We start from the raw sequence: 27,637 nt of genomic DNA on the forward strand, positions 1-27,637 counted from the left end.
TGCTATCTCGTAGAATAAGGAATAGGCGTCAACTGAGTTTAACAGTTCTGTGTGACGTGTTGGCATTAATACTAGAGTGAATTTCCTCAGCAACTAATGCACAAAATATTCACTTTTACTTCATTTGGTATCAAGTCCTAACAAACAATGCTGGATAGAAAATGACCTCAAAACCATTCCTATTGCCACCAAAGCACATTTCACTTTTATTATCCTGTTCTATCTTTTAATACAGAGAAAAACATTAGTGAAACTGCGGGGTGACCTTTGGATGCTTGGCTACTTCTTTCATCTCCTCCTGGGCTTCGGGAATATTCACGGGGATCACTTCTTTCTTTAGTAATGCAACATACCGTGGAGCCACCGGGTCAATGACCTGCAATGAACCATTCTCAGGTTACAACCTTCAAATATTTCCAAAAACTTCACAAATAAAATAAATGACAGCACAGGAATACCAACCGGCTCTCTTTGTTACTGCATTTGCTCATTTTTTGCTGTACTTGTTAACCTGTCTCTAACATTTAATTGCCAAGTAGAAAAAAGAAAAAAAAAATCATAAATCAAAACTCTATGAAGAATTTATAGATCCTGCCTAAAAATAGCTACTGGCAGGTGGGAAACAACCAATTAGTTAAAGCATAATATTAGAAATATTTTAAAAGTAATTTTTAGATCTGGTATTAGAAAGTGAGGAAAAATTATCCTGTGGGTTTATATTTTAATCCTACAGGTAGATGTGGAATTCGATTTTGTATTGCAGGAGAAGCCCACTTTAAAGGAATGTAAATAGTTGTGTTTCAGTATCATTTTCTATAGCACATGCTACGCCACACATGGACACCAAAAGCAGAATAGCATTAAAAAAAAAAAACCCAAAAGAATAGCATTAGGTCACTATAATAAGGCAATTTCATAAATTAGAAAAATAAACAAGAGAAAATATTTCTAGTAGTCTGCAAGCTGCTTCAGGGTCGGGTCTGTATTTACTGCACTCCCAGTTCCTAGCAAGGGCTTGGTGGAGACCTGTAATCAGGAAATATATGCAGATTGACTACATGAATACTCCTTATGCTCTAAGCTATTCCATCTCCAAAAACAGTGGCAGCATCTCCTTCTGAAGCTTTAAAATTATCCACGTTGTCCAAACACAACAGCAGTGTTTTGACACTAGTTGAATGCAAACCATTTGTGCTACATAAGGACCTTATATAAAGCATATGGGAGACACATGTAGATACAAGTAAATGCAGAGTCAGACAGCTAAGTACAGGAACAGTTGTTCTTTTTTCCCATTGGAAGAATGCAAGAAATGATGGCTAATTAAACTTTACTGTTTTCTTTGCTTTGTTTTGCACTGAGTTTTTTGTTGTTGTTGTTGCCATTGTTTGGATGCTTTTTGTTTTGCTTTGAGGGTATTTTTAGGCTTCCTGAAAAGAATGATATCATGGAATTTCTGAATGAACTCTAAGAAAAAAACCACCCTCAGAGGGTTATTCATGCAAATTCTGAAAGGCTACTTAATTTCCCACCTCCTACTTCTCTGCTGATATTTCACAGCACAACTAAGGCGCCAGCTGAAGTCAGGGCTTCTCCAAGTTTACTTTCACTCTTTCCTTGAGGCTTGCAGGTCATTCTCAGTTGCTAGGGGTGCCTTCTTTTAGCTTCTACTCTTTGGTTAGAATGATGAGAGATTTAACTTGTGGCTACTCAGTTCAGTATGTAAGCCAGTAAGACATAATTTCTTTAAAGACGCTACCACAAGACAACCCTGCCTGGGAAACTTACTTCATTTCACTGCAGCTCTGTCTCTTGACCTCACAAAAAGAGCAGAAGACTGTCACTCACACTTAACTAATAATCGCTTGGGCAACTGTTAGGAGAGCCCCTCAGTCTACTCAACACTAAAGGACTGTGACTCCAATGGTCTGAAGTGGAGGGTGGAAATCTGCACTTTTAAGAAGCATACTACAGGACTGTTAGAATCAGGGAAGTTTGGGAAGCCTTGAATTAAAAGACTTGAAAGTCCTTTTTCAGCTCTAAAACTGTGTAAGTCTAAAAATCTCTGGACCAGTGGTTTTCAAATCACTCCAAAGAGCCCCAAGGATTTCAAGGCAGTTCAGCTGGAGGGGAAAAGAGAGGAACGGGGCTGAATAGAGTAGGAATCCAGACCCCGATGACACACTTGAACCAAAATAGCTACACATTTGTTTTATTTACTGGAGTTTAATTTTAAAAATTTAAAAACTTTCCTTATTTTGAGGTGGGGGGTTTAGAAGTCTTGGACATACTTAAATTTACTAGATGAGTTGAGGACATAAGGTTTCATTATCACAATACTGAAATACTAAGATAAATGTAAAAACAAAAGCAGTAAAGGTTGACCCAACCAAAAACCGGATTTATCAGAGGCAGAAACAAACACCTTAAAGCTCTGACTCTCCTGCCTTGGCTCAAGCTTAAATCTCAACACTCAAGAACAGCAGAAGAAAATCAGGACAGTGAGGCCAACGCAGAGTGAGCTTTTTCAACTGTCCCCTACTACTATCAAGGGAGTATTTTTTCTATAGAATTCCATTTAACTAGGATACAGAAAAATTATATATTAGTTTCATGTCAAGATGAAAAGCTAGATGAAGAAAACAAGGTTTGTATTTTCAGAGGGACACTGAGCTTACTAATCATTCCAGGACTCACTGTCCCCTTCGTTCCCTTCTCCTTTCTTTACTATGTATAATACACTCTGTAAATAAAGCTTGATCCAAAGATGCATGTAATTAAAGAGCTCCAGCTAATTTTTTTTTTGTAGAAGTTGCTTTAAAAAAAATGCTAAGTTGCAAAGAGCAAGAGAGCAGACAAAGAATGTTCAGCTTTGCCCCTAAAGCTTACTTCACATCACCACTGCGTTGAATTGAGTTCACTGATGCTACACTTCAATTCCATTTGCGGAGGGTGGAAAGAAAGACACAGTAGGCTACAAAATAACAGAGACTGTGAGTAACATGAACTTTAACAAGGGAACTGTACCTCAAGGATCGGAGAGCATGGGTTTCAGCACAGGAGGACGTAACAAAGGCCCGTAAGAAACAGTTCACCATCAGGATGATTTCACTTTCACTACCAATCTGAGTTACGTGTTATGTTTCCAGGGACTATGTTTATGAGATGGCACTTAATGATTACAGACCCCATAGACCTCAGGAAAAGTAGAGCAGACTGAAGATTCTCACCTACTTTCACTACCTCCCAATCGCCACTAAAGCTGACAGGAAGGATTTTGTTTTGTTTAAAGGCACACACCCAGAAGGATTAGAGGAACAGGAGAGAGGGATAGCAGCCACAAAATTCTGGAAGCTGAGAAAACATATGGAAGAGTGATAACGGACTCAGCAGCTGAGGAAACGGAACCCTAAATTAACAACGGAGAAAGCCAAGAATCAACTACAACCCTTCTTCTACTGGAAAAACATCAAAAAAAAAATTTTTTTTTTTTTTTTAACTGGTAGTGCCAGGTACCTGTGCAAGGGGATGAATGGGGACAGCTAAAGAATGGCTGAAAGTTTGCTTAAGAAGCATCCCCTCTGCTGAGCTATACAACCAGGCACCTACCTCTTTCCTACCCTGCAGAAGAATGGAAATTTACTCTGTGAAAAGAATGCCTCTAGATCCTGGCAGACACGCGGAATACCTGCAGGTGAAGGTACAGCACTGAAAACAAGGGGATTAAGTGAGCGTGTGGTACCAGATGTAATGTCCTCAGCAGTCTTCCCCCACACAGCTCCAAAGTCCTGGCAGCCAGGGAGGTGAATGAAAGAAACTTTTCCAGTGGAAACTGTCTGATCCAAGAGATAAGTTACCGGCATGCGGTTCTCCAACTAACTGGTCCAGCCATGATCCTATAGCGAAGCTCGGGGATAAGCCCAACTCTTACACTTAGAGCTTCCAATCACTTTTCATACTCCGCACTAAACATGAGCAGATAACCAAGGCTAGCTAGGCACCTGACAACTGCCTTTAAGACGACTGAAAGAAACCAAAATAAACAACCAGAGGAAAGAGACGTAAAAAGGAAAATAAAAGAAATATTAACATTATGACCGTGAAACATGAACATGAGGAGAGAAGCAAAAGAGAAATCTTGGAAATATGACAGCATAAATGAAAATCTTAACAGAAAGGTAGGATGACCTATCAGAAAGAGCCAGAAGACATGATACAAAACGAGAGGTTAAGAACATTAGAGGATAGGATGAGTCCAGGAGGTCCAAAATCTGCACAAGAGAGACACACAGAGAAGAAAGAAACACAGTAAGGGGGAAAAAAATAAGAAGAAATGAAAGAAAAAAAGAATTCAAGAAAATTTCCTAGGCATGAGTTTTCACCCTGGAAGCCACCTGTTCTTCTGATGGATGGATGAAAACAAACCCACACCAAGGCACATCAGCATGAAATTCCAGAACGGTAGGTACAAAGAGAAGATTCTATAATATTCAGTGATAAAACAGGTCATATACAAGGTCCCATACTACGAAAGGATATGCTACAGCAAAGCAAGAAGATGGTGAAATGAGAAGGTACAGGGGAATTCAATGTCCATCACAGGACAGAGGCAAAGGGAGTCCCCAGGATGCTGATGAAGAGAGAGGCCTGGGAAGACAGCTGAGACTCAGAAGTCCAAGAGCCACCAAGCTAGGTCGGATCAGAGCAACACAGTGGCACTGCTGACATCCCTAGATGACAGTGAAAGGCTATCTGAGGCATCCGAGCATCTTGGAAGAAAATTTACGAACTTGTGAAGCACTTAAGACTGAATCAAAAAGCTAAACAAATGAGAAAAAACAATACAATTAACTACAAGAAAAGCAAAAAGTTACGCAAAAAAGTAAGAGATCTAAATCCTTATCTTCCATAGTGGGATGTCAACGGATACCGGCTAAAACTAAAAATCAAGAGGGAACAATATGCATATCTCATTTAGAGATGCGGTGATATACACCAGTATCTAAACACCTAAAAGAACAGAAAGGGTTTCTCTAGGGGAAGAAAAATGAAGGGAAGGAAGATTGGAAAGTGTGCTGTTCACCTTCACAAACCCCACAGAACTATTAGACTGTCGTGAAATATATTTCATATATTTATTAAAAATTAGAACCTCTAAAAATTGGATTATTAATGAAAAGTGTACCCATGTTAACTCTGCCTGTCAACTGTATTAGTATTTATCAGTAACTGCAGCAACAGAAAGAACCAATTAGTAATTCCTTTATGTACCGAAAAGCTGACTAATCACAAAAGACTAAATAAAAGAAATTCAAGACACATGCGAGACAAGCAACTGTTTCTTGCGGCAAAGCACTAGCACAATCAAGCAGCAACCCCCAAAAGAGAATTCACAGCACACAATCACAGAAACCACAGTTTAAAACTTGGCATTTTTGTGATTTGCCTTATTATAGTGTCTAAGCATCTGCTTCCAATTAGTAATTAACAGTATCAATATGCAGTATTCCTCATTTGATTCTCAGTTAAGAAACAGTTTAAAAAAAAAAAAAAAGAGCTGTGACTCAATAAGACACAGGAAATGTCGTTAATGAACCTTTAATACAACTCAATGAGATAAGTAATAATAAAGCTCTGTGTTCTCTCAGTACACAAGGGAACACAGAAAGGAGTCAGCCAGATCTTCCCTTTGCCACTAAGAAAACCAGAGGACATGTTTCTTAAAGCTAGGAATAATGCATTTTCAATGAGTTTGCATAAGCAAGTCTTTTATATAAATGTGATTGTGCTTCAAAGCCATATATCCAGGGTTATAACACAGAATCTGCTAAAAGCTATGCACTAAGGCAAATAAAAGCATTAAGTGATACCTTCTTACAGAGAGCTCGCAGCTTGAAAGCAGAAAAATGAAATGCAGAGTATTCATAAAAGATTTAAGGAAAAAAACTACCACCATTCCCCACAACTCCAAGTTTGTTTTAATCAGTGTGACTTGTTTGGGATAGTTAATAGGCTTAACAACTTTTATATCTTTAAAAAAGGAAATCATTCCATTTTCCTGGAAGTCTGCAAATATTCTTCACGAACGTTTCTCTACGGTGAGCACACTAATGAGTTCTACATGGCATGAGAAGAGAACTGAGAGTTAAAACATGTACCTTTTTATTAAATGCCCAGATCTTGTCCCATTCCATGTTCACAACTGAACGTGAAGAGCCCTAGAAAAAATTAATAAAATGATTCACTGGGCAAGAAGTATTATTAGAACTTTTTTTTTTTTTTATTACAAGTAAAGCATACTTAGAGAAATAAACCCAGTAAGTGCTTGTAGGTATATGTCCACTGAAATAGAAAGGTTAGTGTATACAAATTAATTTGATTACCGTGCTGACTGAGGTTTTTTGCTTGTTTGGGATTTTTTTAAACCATTTTACTGGGTAAAAAAATACCACAGCTGGCTTTGTCCAACAACAGGTCAGTCATTTAGGACATTCTCAGTTTTCCACTATTGTAAACAGTGCTAAACATACTTTTAATTCTGCCCTTAGTGGTTAAGTGCTACAGCTGCTAGCCAAAGGGTCGGCAGTTCAAATCCGCCACGTGCTCCCCGGAAACTCTACGGGGCAGTTCTACTCTGTCCTCTAGGGTCGCTATGAGTCGGAATCGACTCGACGGCACTGAGTTTTTAGAGTGAGTTATTATAAGGAGCAAACAAGGGGCAGAAAGAGAACAAAAACGAGTAATAAAAACTAAATGGATATTAACAGACACTTAAAAAGTCCAACAGAGAAGCTGGGAAAGAAAGCACAACTGACCTGAGCAGCAATAAACTGCTTCAGTCCCTCCACCGTCATCCCCCTTCTCAGCACGCCGCGGACTGTAGGAAACCTGGGGTCATCCCTGAGAATATGGACATTTTTAATTACTGAGGAGTTTTTTTTTTCTTTTCATGTGTAGATGCAAGGAGTACAAAATAACTTAATGAATAATAAATTACCCAGCTTTTTAAATATTTGGACTAAGAGCTGGTGGTACTAACTGGAGAGCTCACAATACCAGATAGCCCAAGTTCATGGAAGAGGAAACCTCCTTACTAGTCAAATACTGCTCAGTGAAATGAATGCACTACTAGAAATATATTGTAAAAGTCCATTTGAAAAAGGACACACTGGTGACATCTTCACATATGGAAAACCCATGCATTCATACATTCTGGTCAGCCTTTTATGAAACAAACACTCAAGATCAGATAAGAAATGGAATCACTGGTGTCATCCATGTCATGAATATATTTTATAAACTCCTTCAGATTGTAAAAAATACATATACCTAAGTTATTAATATTCTTCAGAGATCTGCAAACGTCAATAACTAAACCTGTTATATGGGGCTCAAGGTAAACCTGCCTTTTATCAAATTCAGCTCTACGGTAAAACAGTATAAAATGCATTACTTATTTATTTGACATATTCTTAATATATACCTTAGTCACTATTATGTGATGTGCATATAAACTAATATATACAGTCTTGTTACTTCAGGCAAAAAAAAAAAATTCTCTTAGACTTATAATGGTAACCCAACTGAACAGATACATTTCACATACACAGACACCGGGCTGTAAGACCAGTTTCATTTTTATACTCTTGTCTATCTCATAAAAATCCTATATAAGTTATTTATAGGCTACAAAGGTTTCCAAACTTCCAGGTGCTGAGTCATCTGGGCAACTGTCCCACCAGGTAGAGCCTCATACAGAGCGCAGACCACTTAGGGCCTCACCTCAGCTCAGACTTTGCTGGCCTTCCTGGGGCCTGGCTGAAAAAAAACAGCACCTCGGCAGAGTGTACAGGGTAAACAGATCCATGGAGGACAAAAACCACAGCCACTTTTTATGAAATGCTGAGCTCTGTGGGGGATGTGCCCTCATGGGTGGTTTCCACCTGTGAGTGCCATGGTTCGCAATGGGCACGCCACATTTGTTCTGTTATGACAAAAGAGGAAAACCTAACGTACTGGTTGCAAAGAAGTTAGAGACAGGGAACCCTACAGGCCTACCCATTCCAGCTCCTCCCAACCACACTCCCTAACCCTCAAGGGAGTTTACATATCACTGATATTCTTATTTCCTATCAATTTCACGTAACATTACACATACCATCCATCTACTAAGCCTTCATTGACAAACCACGTGAGTTTTCTCTTGGATAGAACCGTGTTGTTGAGATTTAGCCGACTATATTCCCAAATATATGGTTTTCTTATGCCCAAAGCTTCAATAATCCAATAAAACTGCTCGTCTCTGTCATGGTATTCTGTTGTTCTCAGGGCATGTGTAACACCTTCAATGCTGTCCACTATGGGGCAGGCAAAATCGTATGTCGGATAGACGCTAGGAAAAAAAGGAAAATTTTTGAAAATCGACATGAAACATTTCACCCTTTCCATCTTGGACCAGCCTTTGAGAATAATGAATCACTTATCCACTCAGTAGTCAAACAAAAAAGCTTGTTTGCTATCAAACACAGAACTGTGTACTGTTTTGGCAAATTCTACAATCATATTTCTGTAATGCTCAGTGAATATAATGCTAAGAAGCAATAAACTACACGTTTATAATACATTTGAGAGATTTTAGCTTTTGAGCATCTTTGGTAATCCCTCAATCAAGTAAATCCATAAGGGCTTTAACACTTGAGTGAAATGCGTTCAAGAACACAGTGTTTTTGCTTTCTGCAAGTAAAAGAAAATTATTAGGTTAAAATTCCATCTGAAGATGGAATTGTCTTAAAAACAATTTCTGCTAAAATAATATACACACATACATACAGCTGTCATCTGAATTTTAAAAAATATACTACGTTATTATGCCTTCTAATTTTTAAGATTTGATTTTGTTAAGATGCTACTGCGTTACGCTTTTCAATTATGTGCTGCTGAAAACGTGTCTCCAAATTTACTTTTCCGAATGTATCCAAGGTATTTGTTTAGCAAAACTAAGAGTAATCACCCTGGTAAAAGTAATGGGCATATTTATACACGTGTAACTGCATACATGTGTCTGTCTATACTCGGACACACACATCCACACCGAAAAGTTTAAAGACAGTCATACTGACTAACCAGGTAATCATTTACATTCACCAACATCTCTTTTGGGGTTGGAATTCAGCATGCAGTAGACTTCTTTATGCTACAAAAACATATATACTATGGTTTACTTTATAAAATAAGCTATTGCAGGGGTAGCTATTTAAAGAAAAAAACCGGTTAATCTGAAAACAAACACTGAAACTAATTAAAACTATCAAAAACACATGATGCTTTCTTATACTTTTCATATTTCTTAAGCTTTTATTCCTATCACTCTTACAGACAGAAGTGACCTTAGAAATACAGGTAGTTCCCGGCTTAAATGTATTCGAGTTACTATCAACTGCACTGTCAAACACCCACTTTGTTTTTCTGTACATCTTATCATGGGTAACGTGTGCCACATACAAGGTTGCGGTACATAATCTGCTGACGTTTTCATCCTCAGGTGTTCACTCGCAGATGTTCAATTTTATGATTTACTTTGCTAAAGCAGATTTGGGAAGCAGCGAGATGTTACATGAAGAAAAAAGAAAAGGACCACACAGACGACTCTCACTAATTTTCTGACTAGAAACCCATCCCAATTCCCACAGATAATTCAGAAACTTCCGCAAGTGGACTTATTACCATGATTGACAAAATGCCAGTGTCGATCCACTCTTCTTCATTGTTGGAGTAAAGTTTTTAATGATTTGCATTTTTTTATGTATATATGTTCATGTTAAAATATATCTAAATTTATATGGGAAACCCTGGTGGCATAGTGGTTAAGCATTAACCGAAAGGTCGGCTGCTCAAATCCACCAGGCGCTCCTTGGAAACTCTGTGGGGCATTTCTACGCTATCCTGTAGGGCCACTATGAGTCGGAATCAACTCGACAGCAACAGGTATGGGTAAATTTATATGTGATGTTCCAACCCCCATAGACAAATATTGAATTTATAAATACTGATTTAAAAAAAGACAGTAATAATGAAAACGAAAAAAAAAAAAAAAGATGAGGAGCAGCAAAAGAAGTCCACAGTCACCAGAAGAAAAGAAAATGATAGAGATTGGAGCAGAAATAAACAAAATAGAAAACAGAAACACAACAGAAAGAATAAAGACCAGAAGTTGTTTCTTTGAGATCCATAAAATCGATAAACCATTGGCCAAATTGAAAACGAAAAAATGCAAATAACCAAAATAAGAAATGAGATGGGTAACATTACAAGAGACCACTGGAGATGAAAAGGATCACGACAGAATATTATGAAAAACTGTACTCCAAAAAATTCGAAAACCTAGGAGAAATGGACAAATTTCTAGAAACACACCACCCACCTAAACTAACACAAATAGAGGTAGAAAATTTGAACAAACCCATAACAAAAGAAGAAATTGAAGAGGTCATTTAAAAAAAAAAAAAAAAAAACTCCCAGCAACAACAAAAAAATCTCTAGTTCGGATGGCCTCCCTGGAGAATTCTATCAAACATTCAGGGAAGAGTTGACGCCGATTTTACTCAAACGCTCCTAGAACTGAGAAATGGAAGGAATAGTTCCTAATTCACTCTATATGAAGCCAGCATAAACCTAACACCAAAGCCAGGCAGAGACACCACTTAAAGAAAATTACAGACCTATATCCCTCATGAATATAGATGCAAAAATTCTCAACAAAACTCTAGCCAACATAATTCAACAGCATATCAAAAGGAAAAAAACATGTATCATGATCAAGTGGGGTTCATAACACGGACGCAAGGATGGTTCAACATGAGAAAAATCAATCAACGTAACCCACCCCAGAAACAAAACAAAGGAAGAGAATCATGTGATCATCTTGATCAATGCAGAAAAGGCATCTGATAAAATCCAATACCCTTTCCTGATAAAAACTCCCTGCAAAATAGAAACAGAAGTGAAATTCTTCAACATAATTAAGGGCACATGTGAAAACCAAGAGCCAACATCATTTTCAACAGATAAAGACTGAGAGCATTCCCTCTGAGAGTGGTAACGAGACAAGGATATCCTTTATCACTGCTCTGATTCAGTATTGTACTGGAAATCCTAGCTAGAGCAATAAGGCAAGAAAGGGAAATAAAGAGCATATACAAATTGAAAAGTAAGAAGTAAAGCTATTATTATTATTATTCGCAGATGACATGATCCTCTACATAGAAAATCCCAGGGATTTAACAAAGGAGTTACTGGAACTAATAGAAGGATTCAGCGAAGTGGCAGGGTACAAGGTAACACACAAAAATCAGTTCGGTTCCTCTACACTAACAAGGAGGACTCTGAAAAGGAAATCAAGAAATCAATACCATTTATAATAGCCCTCGAAGAGATAACAAACCTAGGACTACATCTAATGAGGGGCATAAAAGACTTATACATGAAAACTATAAAATGCTACTGCAAGAAACTAAAAGAGATCTACATAAATGGAAAAACATTCTATGCTCATGGACTGGAAGGCTTAACATTGTGAAAATGTCAATACTACCAAAAGCAGTCTATAGATATAATACAATCCCAATCCAAATCCCAACAACATTCTTTAGTGAAATGGAGAAACTAATCTCCAACTTTATATGGAAAGGAAGAGGCCCTGAATAGCTAACGCAATATTGAAGAAGAACAAAGTAGGAGGCCTCACACTTCCTGATCTCAAAACTTACTAAACAACCACAGTAATCAAAACAGATTGGTACTGGTTCAATGACAGACATATAGACCAAGGGAACAGAATTGAGAATGCAGAAATAAATCTATCCATCTATGGGCAGCTGATCTTCGACAAAGGGTCAAAGTCCATTCAATGGGGAAGAAACGGTCTCTTTAACACATGGTCCTGGCAAAACTGGACATCCATATGCAGAAAAATGAATCAGGGCCCATACTTCATACCATGCACAAAAACTAACTCAAAATGGATCAAAGAGCTAAATGTTAAAGCTAAAACTATAAAGTTTCTGGAAGATAACACATGGTCAAAACTAGGGGACCTAACTTTCAGCATAAACAATCTATCAAACAAAACTAAAAACTCATGAACAACACAAGATAAATTAGATAAATGGGATCTCCTAAAAATTAAATACGCTCATCAAAAGGCTTTACCAAGAGAGTAAAAAGAAAACCTACAGACTGGGAAAAAATCCTTGGCAATGACTTACCTGATAAGGGTCTAATCTCTAAAACATACAGAAAATGTCAACAGCTCAACAACAAAAAGACAAACAATCCAATCAAAAAAATGGGCAAAGGACATGAACAGACCCTTCGCCAAAGAGGACATTTAAGCAGCCAATGAGTACATGAAAAGATGCTCGTGATCCATTAGAGAGACACAAATCAAAGCTTCAATAAGATACCATCTCAACCCTGCAAAAATGGCAATGATCAGAAAACAACAAACGCAGGAGAGGTTGTGGAGGGTGAGGTACTCCTATACATCGCTGGTGGGATTGAAAAATGGTACAACCACTATGGAAACCAGTATGGGGCTTCCTCAAAAGACTAGAAACAGAAATACCTTATGATCCAGCAATCCCACTTCTAAATAAATATCCTAGAGATATAAGAACAGAGACACAAATAGACATACGCACACCTATGTTCACCGCAGTATTATTCATGATACCAAAAAGATGTAAACAACCAAAGTGTCCATCAGCGGGTGAAGGGATTAATTGTGGGGCATACATACAACGGAAAACTACACAACTATAAAGACTAGTGATGAATCCATGAAACATCTCACAACATGGATGAATCTGGAGGGCATTATGCTGAGTGAAATACGTCAATCACAAAAAGACAAACATTATATGGTCCCATTATTCTAAAAAGTCAAAAACAGATAAACACAGAGAAGGCAAAGTTCTTCAGTGGTTACCAGGGATGGGAGGGAGAAGGCGGGGGAATCACTTCTATATAGTAGGCACTTATTACTTTTGGTGACAGGAAAGGCAATCCCAAATACGGGTGGAGTCAGTACAACTTGGCCAAGGTAAATAAAGACACTAAGAAGTCCAAGAGAAAAAAAGGACAATTTCAGTAAATGCTAGAACATATACAATTCTGCTACAACAGTGAAAACAACCAAAAAATATGTATGTGGTTACATAGGTAGGTATGGATGCATATATGCGTACAGGAAGGCCTCTGTGAGTAAATGCACGCATAGGTGTATCTGTAGGCACACGTATACACACGGCTGTGTGTGCTGCATATATGTTCACATACATAGCAAACCACACAGGGGGCACAGTTACAGACCCTTCCCAGACATATCCAAACAACTCACAGGATTGGTTTATTAGGTCAAAAAGCTTGGGACCACAGTCTCGGGGGACAGCTTAGCCAAATGGCATAACACAGTTCACAAAGATGATGTTCTACATCTGAGTTTGGTGAGTAGTGTCTGGGGTCTTAAAAGCCTGCAAGTGGCCATCTCAGATACAATATTGGTCTCTACTCATAGGGAGCAAAAGAGAATGAAGGAAATTAAAAGCTCAAAGGAGAAACTAGTCCATGGGGCTAACAGCCCACATGAACCACAACCTCTTCAAACCTGAGACCAGTAGGACTAGATGGTGCCTGGATACCACAACTGACTATTCTAACCAGGGACACAATAGAAGGTCCTGGAGAAAAATGTACAAGAAAACTCAAATTCCTAAAAAAGGCCAGACCTACTGAACTGATAGAGACTAGAGGAATCCCTGAGACTATTGCCCTAACATATCTTTGAACTTGGAGTTCAAGCTCTTTCTGCAGGTCACCTTTCAGCCAAATAATACCGGTTTATAACATAAACAGTATCACCTATGAGTACTGTGTTCCCTTAAGCAATTAACTATATGAGGACCAAATGGTCAACAGTTACCCAAAAGCAAAGATGAGGCAGCAAGGAGAGGAAAAGAAGCTAGATGAACGGAAACAGAAAAAAACAGAATGGAAATAATGAGAATGCTGACACATTGTAAAAATCGTAACCAAACAGCATGGAACAGTATAAAAACTGTTAAAACGGAACCTAATTTGCTGTGTAAACTCTCACCTAAAACACAATATTATTTAAAAAAAAAAAAAGAGATATTAAGCATACTTCAAAAGTGACTAAAACAAGTGAGGTATTCAACTTACACCAGAGCCAAATAAAACTAATGAGGCATTTGACTCAATGTCAGAACCGACTTACAGCTGAGTCATCAGGAGGGACCCCAGCTGTCAATCGGGGACTACCTCTAATCTAATGTAACCTTCACTGTCAGTGAGTAAACCGAGGCCCTGAGAGACTAAGTGCTGCCTGGCCGGTTAATCTGTGGATGAACATGGACCCCGGTCTTTTGACTATTCTGCCAGGATCTACTATGTATTTACAGAGAGGATCAAAGTGAAAGCTTCAAAGGCTACGCAGCATACTGAAATACTTACTTGTATTTATTTCCAGTTCTTGGGTGTGGCTGAATTTTGCAGCGATAAAGAGTTGGGTCCCTCATACAACCATTGTTACTACTCATGTCAATTTTTGCACGCAAACAACAGGACTGACCAAACTGGCTTCCTTTTTTCATTTCTTCCCACATTTGTAGATTCTTCTCAATAGCTATAAAATGATAGTTATATCAGTTTATCCAGTGTATTACTAATCTGGTTCAATTTAAATTAATTTAATTGTCCTGTAATTTGATATAAACTTTCAAGTTCTTATTTTATATAAGCACACTCTATTAGTTTAAAACACTGTAATATGTTCAGTATCTGATACCAAGAGCAAATGTATCACTTTTTAACAAAAAAAAAAGTTTCTCAACACATTTAGGAAATGTACTCTATAAATATGTTTAAGAGGTAAAGTCAAATACATCCCATCGATACAATATCAGCTAAGGGTAAGAGGGGAAGTACAAGGCCTGAAGGCTCCTCTCATCCATTGTTTCTCGTTTTCCCGTATGGCACTCCTGGCCAGCCCCTCTTTTCCCTTCTTTCCACCCTCAAATTTAACTCTGTGTCTTTGATGCAGAAGCAGGCTATTCCCTTGCCACTCCATGCCTGGGGACAGACTAGTCCATCTGGCCCATGGGAGCTGCAGCTGAAGAACACAGCCTGGTCTGAGAGCCTGAGCCTGTGGGCTCCCTGGAAGCCCCTCCAGTCACCCCAGTGAGAAGCAAGATACTCAGAATAAGAAAATGAGGCATGACAAGGAAGTGATACAAGAAAGAAAAGAATTTAATCCTAGAAAAAAGAACTCTATATCCATGTAACTATGTATGGCCTATAGGGTCGCTGAGTTGGAACTGACTTAATGGCACACAATAATAGTCCTATCTATGTCAGAATATCGAAGATCTGCCCCATATAGGGAAACTCTGGTGGAGTACTGGTTAACTGCTACGGCTGCTAACCAAAGGGTTGGCAGTTCGAATCTACAAGGCGCACCATGGAAACTCTGTGGGGCAGTTCTACTCTGCCCTATAGGGTTGCTATGAGTCACAATCGGCTCGACGGCACTGGGTTTGGTTTGGTTTTTGGGACCCATATGGAGAAAAACCAAAATCAAACCCGTTGCCGTTGAGTCCAGGATGGAGTAGAACTGCTCCATAGGGTTTCCAAAAAGCGCCTAGTGGATTTGAACTGCTGACCTTTTGGTTAGCAGCCGAGCTCTTAACCCCTATGCCACCAGGGTTTTCACATAGATAAAAGCGAGCTATTAAACAATGACTCTGTGGAAACTACTGAAGATATATCATCGGCCCTCACACAATCAAGTTAGGTTTAAAAGTCCAGTTGTTAATGATCTTCGAAAATGTAGATGAGACTAAAAAAAAAAAAAAAAAAAGAAAGATGTCTCTAACAACTTGAATTTACTATACTTCCCACGTATGACACTCAAGGTTTAAATACAGTAAGTAGTGTGGCAGTTCTGGCAACACAACGGACTGAATGAACAAAGCCCAGGTGAGAAGCTCAGGGGACGAGTAAGAAAGATATTTGTGTCAAGTAATATTTCAGAGACAGGGCAGTACCAAGCTTATTACATTTACGTTTATCCACACACTGAAAGAAAGACTGGGGGGCTAATAACATTATCATCAGACATTTTAGGAAGGCTAAGTAGTTGTTGGGAAGACTACAAAGTGCTGCAGAAGGAATGATTCCAAGGGAATGATGCAGTGCAAAGACTGCCCATAATTGGTGAGATCCTAAGGGCACACACACTTCACGAACAACTGTGATGCTAACAAAGTCATGACGATTTAAAGGTGAAAGAAAGGAAAAAGATTTCTAAGAGATAATTTAATGTATGAATCATATGTTCAAACGTGTTCCGAACAAGTGTCGTTCATAGAAATCATGTTCCATAAAGTGGCAGAATACAAGAAGAGTATCCATTAAAACATAAAACACTAAATGAGCCTTACAGTTCTTCCTGTGTTTGGATTCTATCCTCTGCTCACGTTCCGCTTTCATCTGCTCAGCAGGAGTGTCATCCACATAAGCCTTCCCTTCTTGAATCAGCTTCTCTGCATATTTCATTATAGTTTCAAAATGATTGGAGGTGTAAGTGAACTGATCTGGTCTGATATGCAACATTGCAACATCCTCCAAAATGACCTGCAGTGAGACCCACAATAACCGTCAGGTGACTCCTGGCACCTTCTGTGCACCTTCAATCCTCGATGCTGCATTTGGGCAACGTAACACTACACCACCAAGTCTCATACAGCTTGAAAATGGTTGCGTAAGTCGTATTACACTGGCTCCATTCTCTTACTTCTTAAGGAGAAAATTAGGAGAGAAGGAGACGTGAATTTAAAGAGGGTCAGAAAAGACAGAGCGTGATAGATATGCATTATATCCACCTCCACATTTCCATCAGGGAAAGCAGATGTCATAAAGGCGCTTTCCTTACTTGGGAAACAGTTGTTACTGCTCTGACAATTGTTTGCCCTCTTAGATCATGTCACAGTGCTTCTGAATAAAGACGATTGTAAGAGGCCAGGAAACCATCCCATTTCCCAACACCTATTTAGTTTTTGTTTCATTCACAAATTTAAAATTTTATGACAAAAAAGAAACCTGCCTCCAGTGACCATTTCATTTAAGAAGCTGGTGCTTACAGGAAAACATAGCACTCATGTTAATTTTAGAACAATTAGGGAAGAGAAAAATAATTCGGGTTTTTTGGTCCGGGAGCTCCATATTTCTTGGCTTAGATCCAGATATGGAATGTACAAATGAGGAAAAAGCTACTGGGAGAACAAACCTGATTTATCTTCACACCATGAAGGTATCGGGTCACCCTCTAATTTTTATGAACTTTTCTGACAAAGGGTCACCACTACAATTTTAATTACCTTCTCAAAATCTTCCTTCTCTTTTTCAGGGTTTGTGTCATCAAATCTCATGATGAGTTTCCCCTTAAAGTTCACCTGGTAGTGCTGGTTCAGAAGAGCAGCTTTGGCGTGCCCGATATGTAAGTAGCTAAAACAAAAACATTTCACAAAGAAACTCATTAACATGCTTTGACTAAATTCTTATACTTAACCCTTTTGAGGAGATGCAAACAAACAAAACAGAAATCCTTTTAATCGGTATTCCAGTCATTTTTTCTTTTCTAACGAAAAGTACCGAGATAGAACGTCTGACCCTGACAAGAATTTTAAAAGATTACAATTGTAATGGAGGCAGTGGTGCCTTTCTCACAGGACTGGGAACTTAGAGAGTTTATTCTTAATAAATCTTTTATTTTAGAATAGTTTTAGATTTACAGAAAAGGTACAAATGTAATATAGAAAGTTTCGGTGTACCCTGTACCCAGCTTTCCCACGTGTCAGCATCTTGCCTTACGAGGGTACATTTGTCCCCACTAATGAACCAATATTGATATGTTACTACTAAATAAATTCTGTATTTTTCTTGGGTTTCATTAGTTTGTAAAATGGAAAATACAGAGCCTTTCTCACAGGACTAGTAGGATTAAATGAGTTACTCTACGTAAAGCACTTGCGAGTGTCTTGTCTGCACACAGCAGGTACTACACATATGTCAGCTAAGAATAAAGTGCAAAAAAGTCTTCTGGCCTTCCATGTAAGACAAAGAAAAAAAAATGTTTTTTTCAATAATAATTAAAGAACTCTTTAGTAGTATAAGGCGGTATGATCAAAATTATGAATGTTAAGGGAAACTGAACACTGATTTGTATTTCAAATTCCAAAAACGTGTTAAATCAAGAGCATAATCTTTGATATTGGCAAAATTTAGAGCAGAAAAACATCTCAGATAGTAAATAATAAACACAAGGAGCTCACTCTCCAAGCTCACAGTGACAGAAAATATAAAAAGATTCAAAAGGGACAAATCCTTAAATGGCACAGCTATAAACTGCTGCTACTAAAAAAGTGGCTTTTATCAAGTCACTAAGGTCACCTCCCAATGGGACCACCGTGGCCTCTCACATCAAGTGGGTAGGAACCGAGTATCAGGCGGGAGGGCCCCAAAATGTCCATGGGAATTAAACCTTGTAAGGTATTATTTATGACCGCTTTCCACTCAGTCCAAAAACAATCGTGTAATGATCAAATCTGTGAAATTCCCAGAGTCGTCATTTCTCTTCCATCTCCTTCTACCTACCCTCTACTTCGCCACCTCTATCAGCAAACCTCTAAAAGCAGAGAAACTGTGGATTCTAAAACTGATCTTGCTGCTAACGGTGCTCGTGAACTAGCTTGCAAAGAACTATTAAATATATAGCTAAAGCAAAATTGTTTCCTTATCTGCCAGTTTCTATTGTTTACACCTTCCATTTACCACAGATGGGTAAGAATTTGGCTATACAACACAAAATCTGAAATTAAACTAAATTTGGAAAAAATAATTACCTCATTTGCAAAATATGGTAGCTTGCTAAGTCTCTGAATCAGGCTAACTGCTTTAACGGGAAGCATTTTATGATATTAGTAGGATTACTGGAAGGGCTCTCTTACAAAACGTGTCCAGTGGGCTTCAGTTGGCATGGCAGGTGTGCAAGGACAGAGATACCCCCACCCTGAGGAGCGATGGGGCAGTCCCAGGCTAGTGGCCATCAGCCACAGCAGCCTTCTCCCCTATGAGCTATTCAAATATTATTTTCTAAGGCTGCCAAGAACGAGAAGAGTTGGAAAACCTGCTAATAATGGAAAGAACTGAATTGGAAATGGACTTCTCAGGTTTCCTTTCCTTTATTTGGGAAAAAAATAATTTTAAATAATCCTGCCATAACTTCTACTACTAATGGAAAGGATTGCTCAGGGTACAAATACAAATTCTTATTAAATGAAAGCCTAAGAATCTCAAAATGCAAATAAAATGTAAGCCTTTCTATTTACCGGTGTTTTCGTATTTATATTTAAAATTCTTCCTGGGGTAAAAAAAAATGTTTCTCCTATTGCTTTTAAAGAACTACAAATTTAATATATTAAACATTAACTGTTAATATTTAATAAGCTGTTACATGTTTAGGGTATTAACTCCTATAATATTATCTTACTTATGTTCTTCTGTATCATTAACCAATTAATATTAAAAGTATTTAGTAACTGTTTTAAAGGTTTTTCCACTAAATACATTCTATTACAAATATAAATTACATTTTCTTACCCACTAGCCTCTGGAGGAAATCTGACAGTAACCTTTCCCATCTCTGCACCTGGAAGCTCAATGAATTTCCCCACATCTTGTTTTTTCTCAGGTGCCTGAAAAGCAAAACAACAATAAAAAGTTACATGTTAAATGTCTAAGAATATATTCATTCAACAGATACTTGCCCAGTACCCATCAGGTGCCAGGCACCATGCAGGTTTTAAGAAAAATGATGACTAGAACACTGTCCTTACTCTTGGGGACTCAGAACCTGGTAAAGGACAGAAACACAGTCAAACACCAATAATAAGAAAGTAGTTGGTTTAAGTTAACAGACAGCACCTAGGGTTATCAAGAAAAGCTTAAAGAGGAGGTAATAACCAAGCTGGATCTTGAAAAATAAGCAAAAATTTATCACACGGAGAGCGTATAAGGGGCATTCATTCTCAAACAGTGAATGACAGTACAGGCAAGACACAAAGGCATGGAACAGCCATGCAGCGTCCATGAAAAGTCTGCTGGAACACCACGTTGGGTGAGCAGAGAGGACACATAGATGAGGTAGAAAACCTCATCATATAAGACCGGCTTTTCTTGTAGGCAACAGGTAGTCATCAGGGGTAATGTAACCATTTATTTGTATTTTTAAAAATGATTCCTGGGACAACAAAGAGGCTAAATTACAGAAAGGAGAAATCAAAACAGAAAGTTCAATTACGACAGTATGGTATAAGCCTAAGCAGGGGGCAACGAAGCCTCAATAAAAAGCAATGTCAGTGGAGATGGAGAGGAAACAAATACACAGCTATGAAAAGCAGTAACAGGACTTGCTGACCAATTAGATGAGAAAAGTGGTGAAGATGAGTCAAGATTTTCAGCCTGCTCTGAGTGGACTGTGATACGTTCATCTAAGCACACAGGAGTTTCCAAGTTCTACTGCATTGCAAAACCTCTATTAAATTGAAACTTTACTATACAAGCCTAATAAGTAAAAGAGATCAAAGCAGAGTGACACTGGCTGGGAACGAGGCCCTTTGCTACTCTGCCCTGTGCCATATCCTACAGAAATGATGGGAAGACCCTGCAGAATCCCAGGACTCAATGGCCAGTTGTTCAAAAACCAGAAAGATTCGGGAGTAAGGGAAGATTCTGTAGCTGTAAAATAATGAGATTTTAGTTACATGGAGTCTGGACTACCTATGGGACACACTTAGGGGGATCATAATCTTTTATATATGTCATTACCCAGGTTAGGGTTTTATGTAGTCGAACAGTTAAAGTCAAGCCAAGACTTAACAATGGCAGATTGCTCCAACAAGATCCTTTTCTTGCTTAGGAAAAGAAAATAAATTTTGTGAGTGAGTATAATTTTCTTTTTAGACGTTGGGTCTCAGAAAGACTGAAATGTCAGCATTTAAAAAAAAAAAAAAAGGCTTACCACTTTAGGTTTGGTTGTTGAGATATCCCACTTAGAGCCTACTGACCGGAAGGCCTGCTGGGCTTCAAGAAAGCCAAACCAGCGTTTCGCGTGAACCGGAGCTTTGCTCTGCTTGAACTGCTCCTGCCAGGCAGCATTTCCTGTTAGTAAACATAATTCAAGTCCACTCAATACATCTGCAACTTCCACAGCAAAGATCCCATCATGGTTAACTTAAATAAATGAAACAGCTTAAAGGTGTACTTCTACAATGAAATTTATAAAACCTGGGCATATGCCGAAACGTTTTCTAATACCTTAATATATTTTACACAACTCACAAAATTATTAAATGTATTTCTTCAGTTCAATTCACTGATGTTCTATATAATACTAGATTCCTCCACACGATTGTAAGGCCAACGATACATTTCATAATTAAGGAAAAGTGTTAATTAGATCAACGAGAGAATGGAATAAAAATCGAGATGATCAAGAAGCAGCTCATTTCTTCAAATGTGATATAAAAAAATAAGTACTGATTAAGTTTATTTAACTTTTAACATCACATTGCTACCACCTTAAGGGTCATGGAAGCATATCATCTCTCCTTCACAAACGTTAAGTCAGAAATCTAATCAGACAAAAAAGTAAAAATAAACCTATACATGAAAAGGTCTGACTAAAAATGGCTTTCCTTTATGTTGGTAGTTGTTACATAAATTTAATTGAATTTGGAGAAAAGGTTAAGCCACAGAAAAGTACAGGGAATATAAAAACACCAATATATGTACCCACTACCCAGATTTAAAAAGTGATAAAAACATTTCGGCATATTTACTTCAGCTTTTTTAACAAATGAAATAAACAAAATTCAAGTCCCCTCCGTGCCTCTCATCAAGCCCATTCGCCTCCCACTCTACTTGGTAAATTTCTGTTAGATGGAACACAGACACAACGTAGCCCCACTATGTCCATAATTTTGTCACGGTTGGACACAGCCAACTCACCTCAAGCTTTTAATACATCAAAGCCTTCAGCACTACCAGAATGGTTTTCCCACATAACTACATCAACCATTCAAAGCAGTCCTAACAGTCTGTGTTCTCTGGCACACACGCTTTGAAAACCATACTCACTGTCAAGCTTCCTATGCAGCCACCGTGGTTTCCCTGGGATCACTTACAGCCTTACAATCAATATTACATTTTTTAGAGACTCTAACACCTTTCCGGTCTTATTCCTTATGTAATGTCATGTCATGAATGCACCAAAACACACCAAACCCGTTGCCGTAAAGTCAATTCCAACTCATAGTCACCCCATAGGACAGAGCAGAATTGGCCCATAGAGTTTCCAAGGAGCACCTGGTGGATTCGAACTGCCGACCTTTTGGTTAGCAGCTGTAGCACTTAACCACTACACCACCAGGGTTTCCTCATGAAAGCACATCTAAGTTTAATGGCCTGTGATGGTTAAGGTTGTGTGTCAACTTGTCTAGGTATGATTCTCAGTGGTTTGGTAGTCGTATGATGTGATCACCCCCACGATGGGATCTGCTGTGAGTAGCCAATGAACTGAACGGGAGTTTCCTTGGGCTTGTGGCCTGCACTGAATATAAGTGGATATTCTGGCAAGGCTCACAGGCTTTTGCTTGCATTGGATCTTGCATCTGGCTCTGTTTGTCTGACCTCTGGTTCTTGGGATTTGAGCTAGCAGCTTACCTGCAGTCTTGTCTGCTGATCTTGGGATCTGTCCATCTTTGCAGTCTGTGAGCAACAGCCCTGCTCTGTGACCTGCCAACCTTGGGTTCACCAGCCCCTGTGGCTATGTCAGTCAGGAGAAGCCTCTATCTTGACTCACAGAGTTGGGATATTCCAGCCTCTACAACCGTTATGAGCCATTTCCTTGATATAAATCTTTCTCTCTATATATATTTACACACTTTACTGGTTTTGCTTCTCCAGAAAATCCAGCCTAAGACATCTCCCAAAATCCCTTTTTTTTTCTTTTGATATTTGCCTCCATAAAGTCTGGAGTAGGTGATTAACTAAGCCCAGTCTGTCTTTCCGTATCCCATTACCCCCATTGCCGTAGAGTCAATTCTGACTCACAGCAACCGGACAGAGTAGAAACTGTTCCATAGGGTTTCCAAGAGCTACTATAAATTCTCCTTTTTCCCAAACTCCAGCTTGTCTCCTCAACTCAGTGACACCTTCAGGATCTGTCTGGGAACTTTGACAATTTTCTTGTCAATAGTATGAAATAAGAATTACCTCTACCAAAGCCTTTACTTTCTAGGAGATAAAACTACCACTGAGGCAGATAAAAACTTATCTACCTACTGGCACTGTAAATAGTGTTGCTGTGACCATTTGTGTACAAGTTTTTGTTTTAATACCTGTTTTCAATTCTTTTTCTATATATACCCAGGAGTGGAGTTGCTGGGTCACACGGCAAGTCTACATTTAGCTTTTTAAGGAACTCACAATTATTTCCTCATAACTCTCCTAGGCACCTCTGATACCATTACTCTTTTCCTCCTAGCTATATACTGGCTTCCACCATTTCAGAACTTTCGCCCCCCAGCCCCACCCAGCCCCCATGTATTCAGTTAGCCAGTACTTAATTAGTATTTCCACCATGGATCAAAGTACCTGTCTTTCCAGATCAGTGGTTGCCTGGGGCCAGGGGAAGGGGTGATTACAAATGGGGCCTCAGGAAGTTTTGGGGGTTGTGGGATAGTCATTATCTTGGTTGTGGTGATGGCTCCACAGGTGTCTACATATATCAAAACTTACCCAATATTACATAGGTGTACTTTTCTTTGTATATCAATTATACCTTACAAAAACTGTTTATAAAGGAAATGGCTCCCCCAGTTGGTAAGAGCATATTCTTATGTACTACAATCTAGCTGTCGAGGCGAAAAAAGGGGACCTCCCAGAGGAAGCACAACTCCAGACCATTCACGGCTGCCACTGATGCACCTACAGAGCAGGAAAAAGGACTCTGTTCAAGTCAGAGACAACGGTGTCAGAGTAAAGTAATGGCTGACGTAGGAGCAGTGTGACATCCATGGGATGAGGGCTTCTTGAGCAGGGACAAGGTCAGCTCCAAAGGCAAGAGAGGGGCTGGTGTAGTGAGATGGAGACGACTCCAGAACAGCAGAGAAGGACAGGAAATTCCCACAACTGGACAGCAAAAAATAACCAGGGTGGCCATTCCTCTATAAGAATGTCCTCAGCCACTGCCTGCACTTAACACACACAGGTACCTACACATACAAATACCAGTACTTCTTAGCTGGCAAAATATTACATGATTAAACAGAGCATTCTTTAAGAGGAATTACTGATACCTTTGAGGGTGGCCCAAACACACAAATCTGCTAAGCTTAAGGAGTTTCCAACTAAGTATGTTCTCAGAGAGAGGCAATGATTGAGCTCATTGATTGCAGAAGTGAACAAATCACATGAAGACAACTTTGTAGCACTGAACTCCAACCAGTGATCAATCTGTTAACACAAAAGATAAAAAAAAAGAAATAATGTATCCCAGCGTTTAGACTTAAAAATCAGGAGAAAACAGTTCTGGTTCATGGGAGCGACAGCATACCTTTGGCTTTCTCAGTCAGACTCATGCCTTTCTTGTCTCAAATTACAGAATCTGTCACTATGAGGATGCAATTCTGATAATGTGTCGCCTGGGATCTAAACTGAACACTTAAATAAACATTACTTTTTGATATTATTTTGCTATTCTTTCTTTTGCAGGGGGGTGGGGGTGGGGGGTACCCCAAGGAAAAACAAGAAAGAAATAACAAAGACTTAAAAACTGGTAACAGGAAGGAATAACCAACCCGAAAGAGCCCCAGAGGAGGTACCTACCCAAACAGATACATCCACTTGCAGAATTTGAAAGTAAATCTTGAGAAACCGTTCTTTATATTTTGAATTTTATGAGCTTTAGGAAAGTTAGAGTTGAAGGAATATAAACAGCCAAATAATAATACATAGATAGATAGATAGACAGCATCTAAAGAGTAGTATTCACGAAAGCCTTAGAAAGTTAACCTATTATTGCTATAACTAATTATAAAACTAATTACATTAGCTATATACGTAGATGGAAACCCTGGTGATGTAGTGGTTAAGAGCTACAGCTGCTAACCAAAAAGCCGGCAGCTCAAATCCACCAGATGCTCCTGGAAACCGTAGGGGGCAGTTCTACTCTGTCCTCTAGGGTCATTATGAATATACTTCAAAAGGAGAATAGGATTCAAACTATATGTGACCTTAGGCAAACCTCTTAACTTTTCTAGGCCTGTTGCCTCATCTGTAAAATAAGGGAGTTAGAAGCTGGATAAGATGACCTATATAGTCCCTTCCAAAGAGCTCTGGTGGTGCAACAGTTAAGTGCTCACTGCTAATCCGAGGGTTGGCGATTTGAACCCACCCAGCAGCTCCACAGGACAAAGACCTGGTGATTTGCTTCCGTGAAGGTTACTGCCAAGGAAACCCTATAGGGCAGATCTACTCTGTCACATGGGGTAGCTATGAGTCAGAATCAACTTGATGGCACCTAACAGTAACAACAGTAGCATGGTCCCTTCCAGCTATGAAATCCTAAGAATCAAGGAAGAGAAAGACAGCACTCAATATCCTATTGGAACAGCTGGTATGGGATTAAAATTTCAAGCTTAGGAGCTAATGGAAAAGAAAATTTCTCTGAAAATAAAAACAGTATGCGAATTCCTTAACCTGGCCTACAACTAAGACTAGGTTACTATGCTGCTGGGATCCTTAAACAGAATAATCATACAAAAACCAACGATAAGATAATAAGGTTCCCAAAAATGCAAAAGCATTATGTAATCAAAACAAAACAAAACAAACACAAAGAAATGTCCACTCCTTACCTCGGTGTGCTCCATCAGGTTAGAGCCATACAGCCCAGCTGTAGTTGCAACTCTAGCCAAGTAGCGAAGTATGGAATTGCTGTCTGTGAATGCCACATTTCTACAACAGAAACATGAGATAAAATAGTAATCTGTTACTTGAGCAAATCAGTAAGAGTCATGAGACAAAGAAACACAAAAACAGAAACTTTACTGATTTATCATATATATTCTACTGTATTAACAAAAACAGACCGGCCTAATTTGTCCTTTTTTCTATCAAACTCCAGTTTGTTCTGAAACATTAGCTAAATTCAACAATTTACCTCAGAGCAGGCTTTGTATATGATGCTTTATTCTTCTAATTGTTTCTACGTGTATATTCAGTGGTGAAAATATGAAAACATAATTGGGATACTGAAAACAACAATGATTTAAAGTACCAAATCAAGGCAAAAAAAAAAAAAAAAAGCCAAGGATAAACTGTCAGAAAGAGGCTGGGTTTATCAACCTCCAGGTAAAGATGGCAGATTGAATACCATCAAAACTCCATCAAAATTGTTTTGTCAAAAATCTTTTTGTAAGGTACAAACCAGTAAGAAAAAGAGAACAAAGATAAGAGAAAATAGCAATGAAATTTCAGAAGCTAAAAAAGGAGACAGATTTAGCTGACTTAAAAACCTGTATCTTGGGGGGACAGTGGGTGGACAAGGCTGAAAAACAATCCATTTTAAATTTCAGAATCCCCAAAAGAAAAAACAAAAATCCCAAAAGACTTAAGAATCCACAGAACCAGGTGTCTTTGGAAGTGAGAGCAAACTGGGGCTAAAATAAGGATTGCTGAAAGTCTGTATGAATTAGTGAGAAACACAGGTGCCTGAGAGCCTGTTCTGCACAGCTGGGCTACTCCTCTTACCCAACCTTGCACAAACTGGAGCCTTATTCTCTAAAGGATAAAACAGAAGGTCTCTGAGCTGAGGCTATCTGGCACAGCTCAAGGCGGAGGCATGCTAAAAAGAATACAAGAATAGGAGTACATGGGATGCTGAGACTCCTCCCCAGCCCCCAGCCCTCATCCTCAGCTTCCAAAATATGGGGCAGCCAGGTCTCCTTCACCTTCCAAAATGATTTAAAGCCTTCTCTGGATAGTCTGACCAGCCCAAGAGGAATAAAGACACGACCACCAGAGGGCCTAACAGCCCAGGCCAAACACCCTAGGGTAAACCGCAGGGCTGACAAACCCACCCTTGATTTCCAAACTTGTAATCAGCTTTAATCTCCCACTCCAGATCCTACAAACCATCCAGAGTTACCAGATATTTGAGGCAAGCTATTAATTTGAAAGATAGTGACCTAAATAAACACAAAGAAAAATGTAACTTGGACAAGTCAAGGAAAACTTAAAAAGTCTATAAATAAATTTCCTCTGAGCAACAAAACAAGATACCAGAAAAGGAATACCCGGAAAATTAAAAAAAAAAAAAAAAAAACAGAGCTCTCTGGTATTAAGAATATAACAGCAGAATCAAAAATTCAATAGAAAAATGGATACTGGAAATCTCCAGGAAGTAAAGCAAATGAAAAAAGAGAAAAATGGAGGTGAT

The 27,637-nt window shown here is 38.8% G+C and overlaps 1 protein-coding gene across 1 annotated transcript in view; it reads right to left on the reverse strand.

Annotated features, from left to right (window-relative positions):
- Nucleotides 1-27,637, reverse strand: part of EPRS1 (glutamyl-prolyl-tRNA synthetase 1) — an 84,043-nt gene that overhangs the window by 49,854 nt on the left and 6,552 nt on the right. Inside the window, exons 3-13 of the mRNA XM_049867997.1 lie at nucleotides 26,055-26,154; nucleotides 24,495-24,651; nucleotides 21,155-21,294; nucleotides 19,735-19,829; nucleotides 17,454-17,580; nucleotides 16,518-16,710; nucleotides 14,530-14,701; nucleotides 8,159-8,392; nucleotides 6,816-6,900; nucleotides 6,159-6,218; nucleotides 266-376 (exon numbers count right to left, since the gene is read on the reverse strand). Of these exons, the coding sequence (XP_049723954.1) occupies nucleotides 266-376; nucleotides 6,159-6,218; nucleotides 6,816-6,900; nucleotides 8,159-8,392; nucleotides 14,530-14,701; nucleotides 16,518-16,710; nucleotides 17,454-17,580; nucleotides 19,735-19,829; nucleotides 21,155-21,294; nucleotides 24,495-24,651; nucleotides 26,055-26,154 (1,474 nt within the window). The remainder of the gene's footprint in view (nucleotides 1-265; nucleotides 377-6,158; nucleotides 6,219-6,815; nucleotides 6,901-8,158; nucleotides 8,393-14,529; nucleotides 14,702-16,517; nucleotides 16,711-17,453; nucleotides 17,581-19,734; nucleotides 19,830-21,154; nucleotides 21,295-24,494; nucleotides 24,652-26,054; nucleotides 26,155-27,637) is intronic.

Source organism: Elephas maximus, chromosome 24 (genome assembly GCF_024166365.1).
Source record: "Elephas maximus indicus isolate mEleMax1 chromosome 24, mEleMax1 primary haplotype, whole genome shotgun sequence".
In the NCBI taxonomy this organism is placed as follows: Eukaryota; Metazoa; Chordata; class Mammalia; order Proboscidea; family Elephantidae; genus Elephas; species Elephas maximus.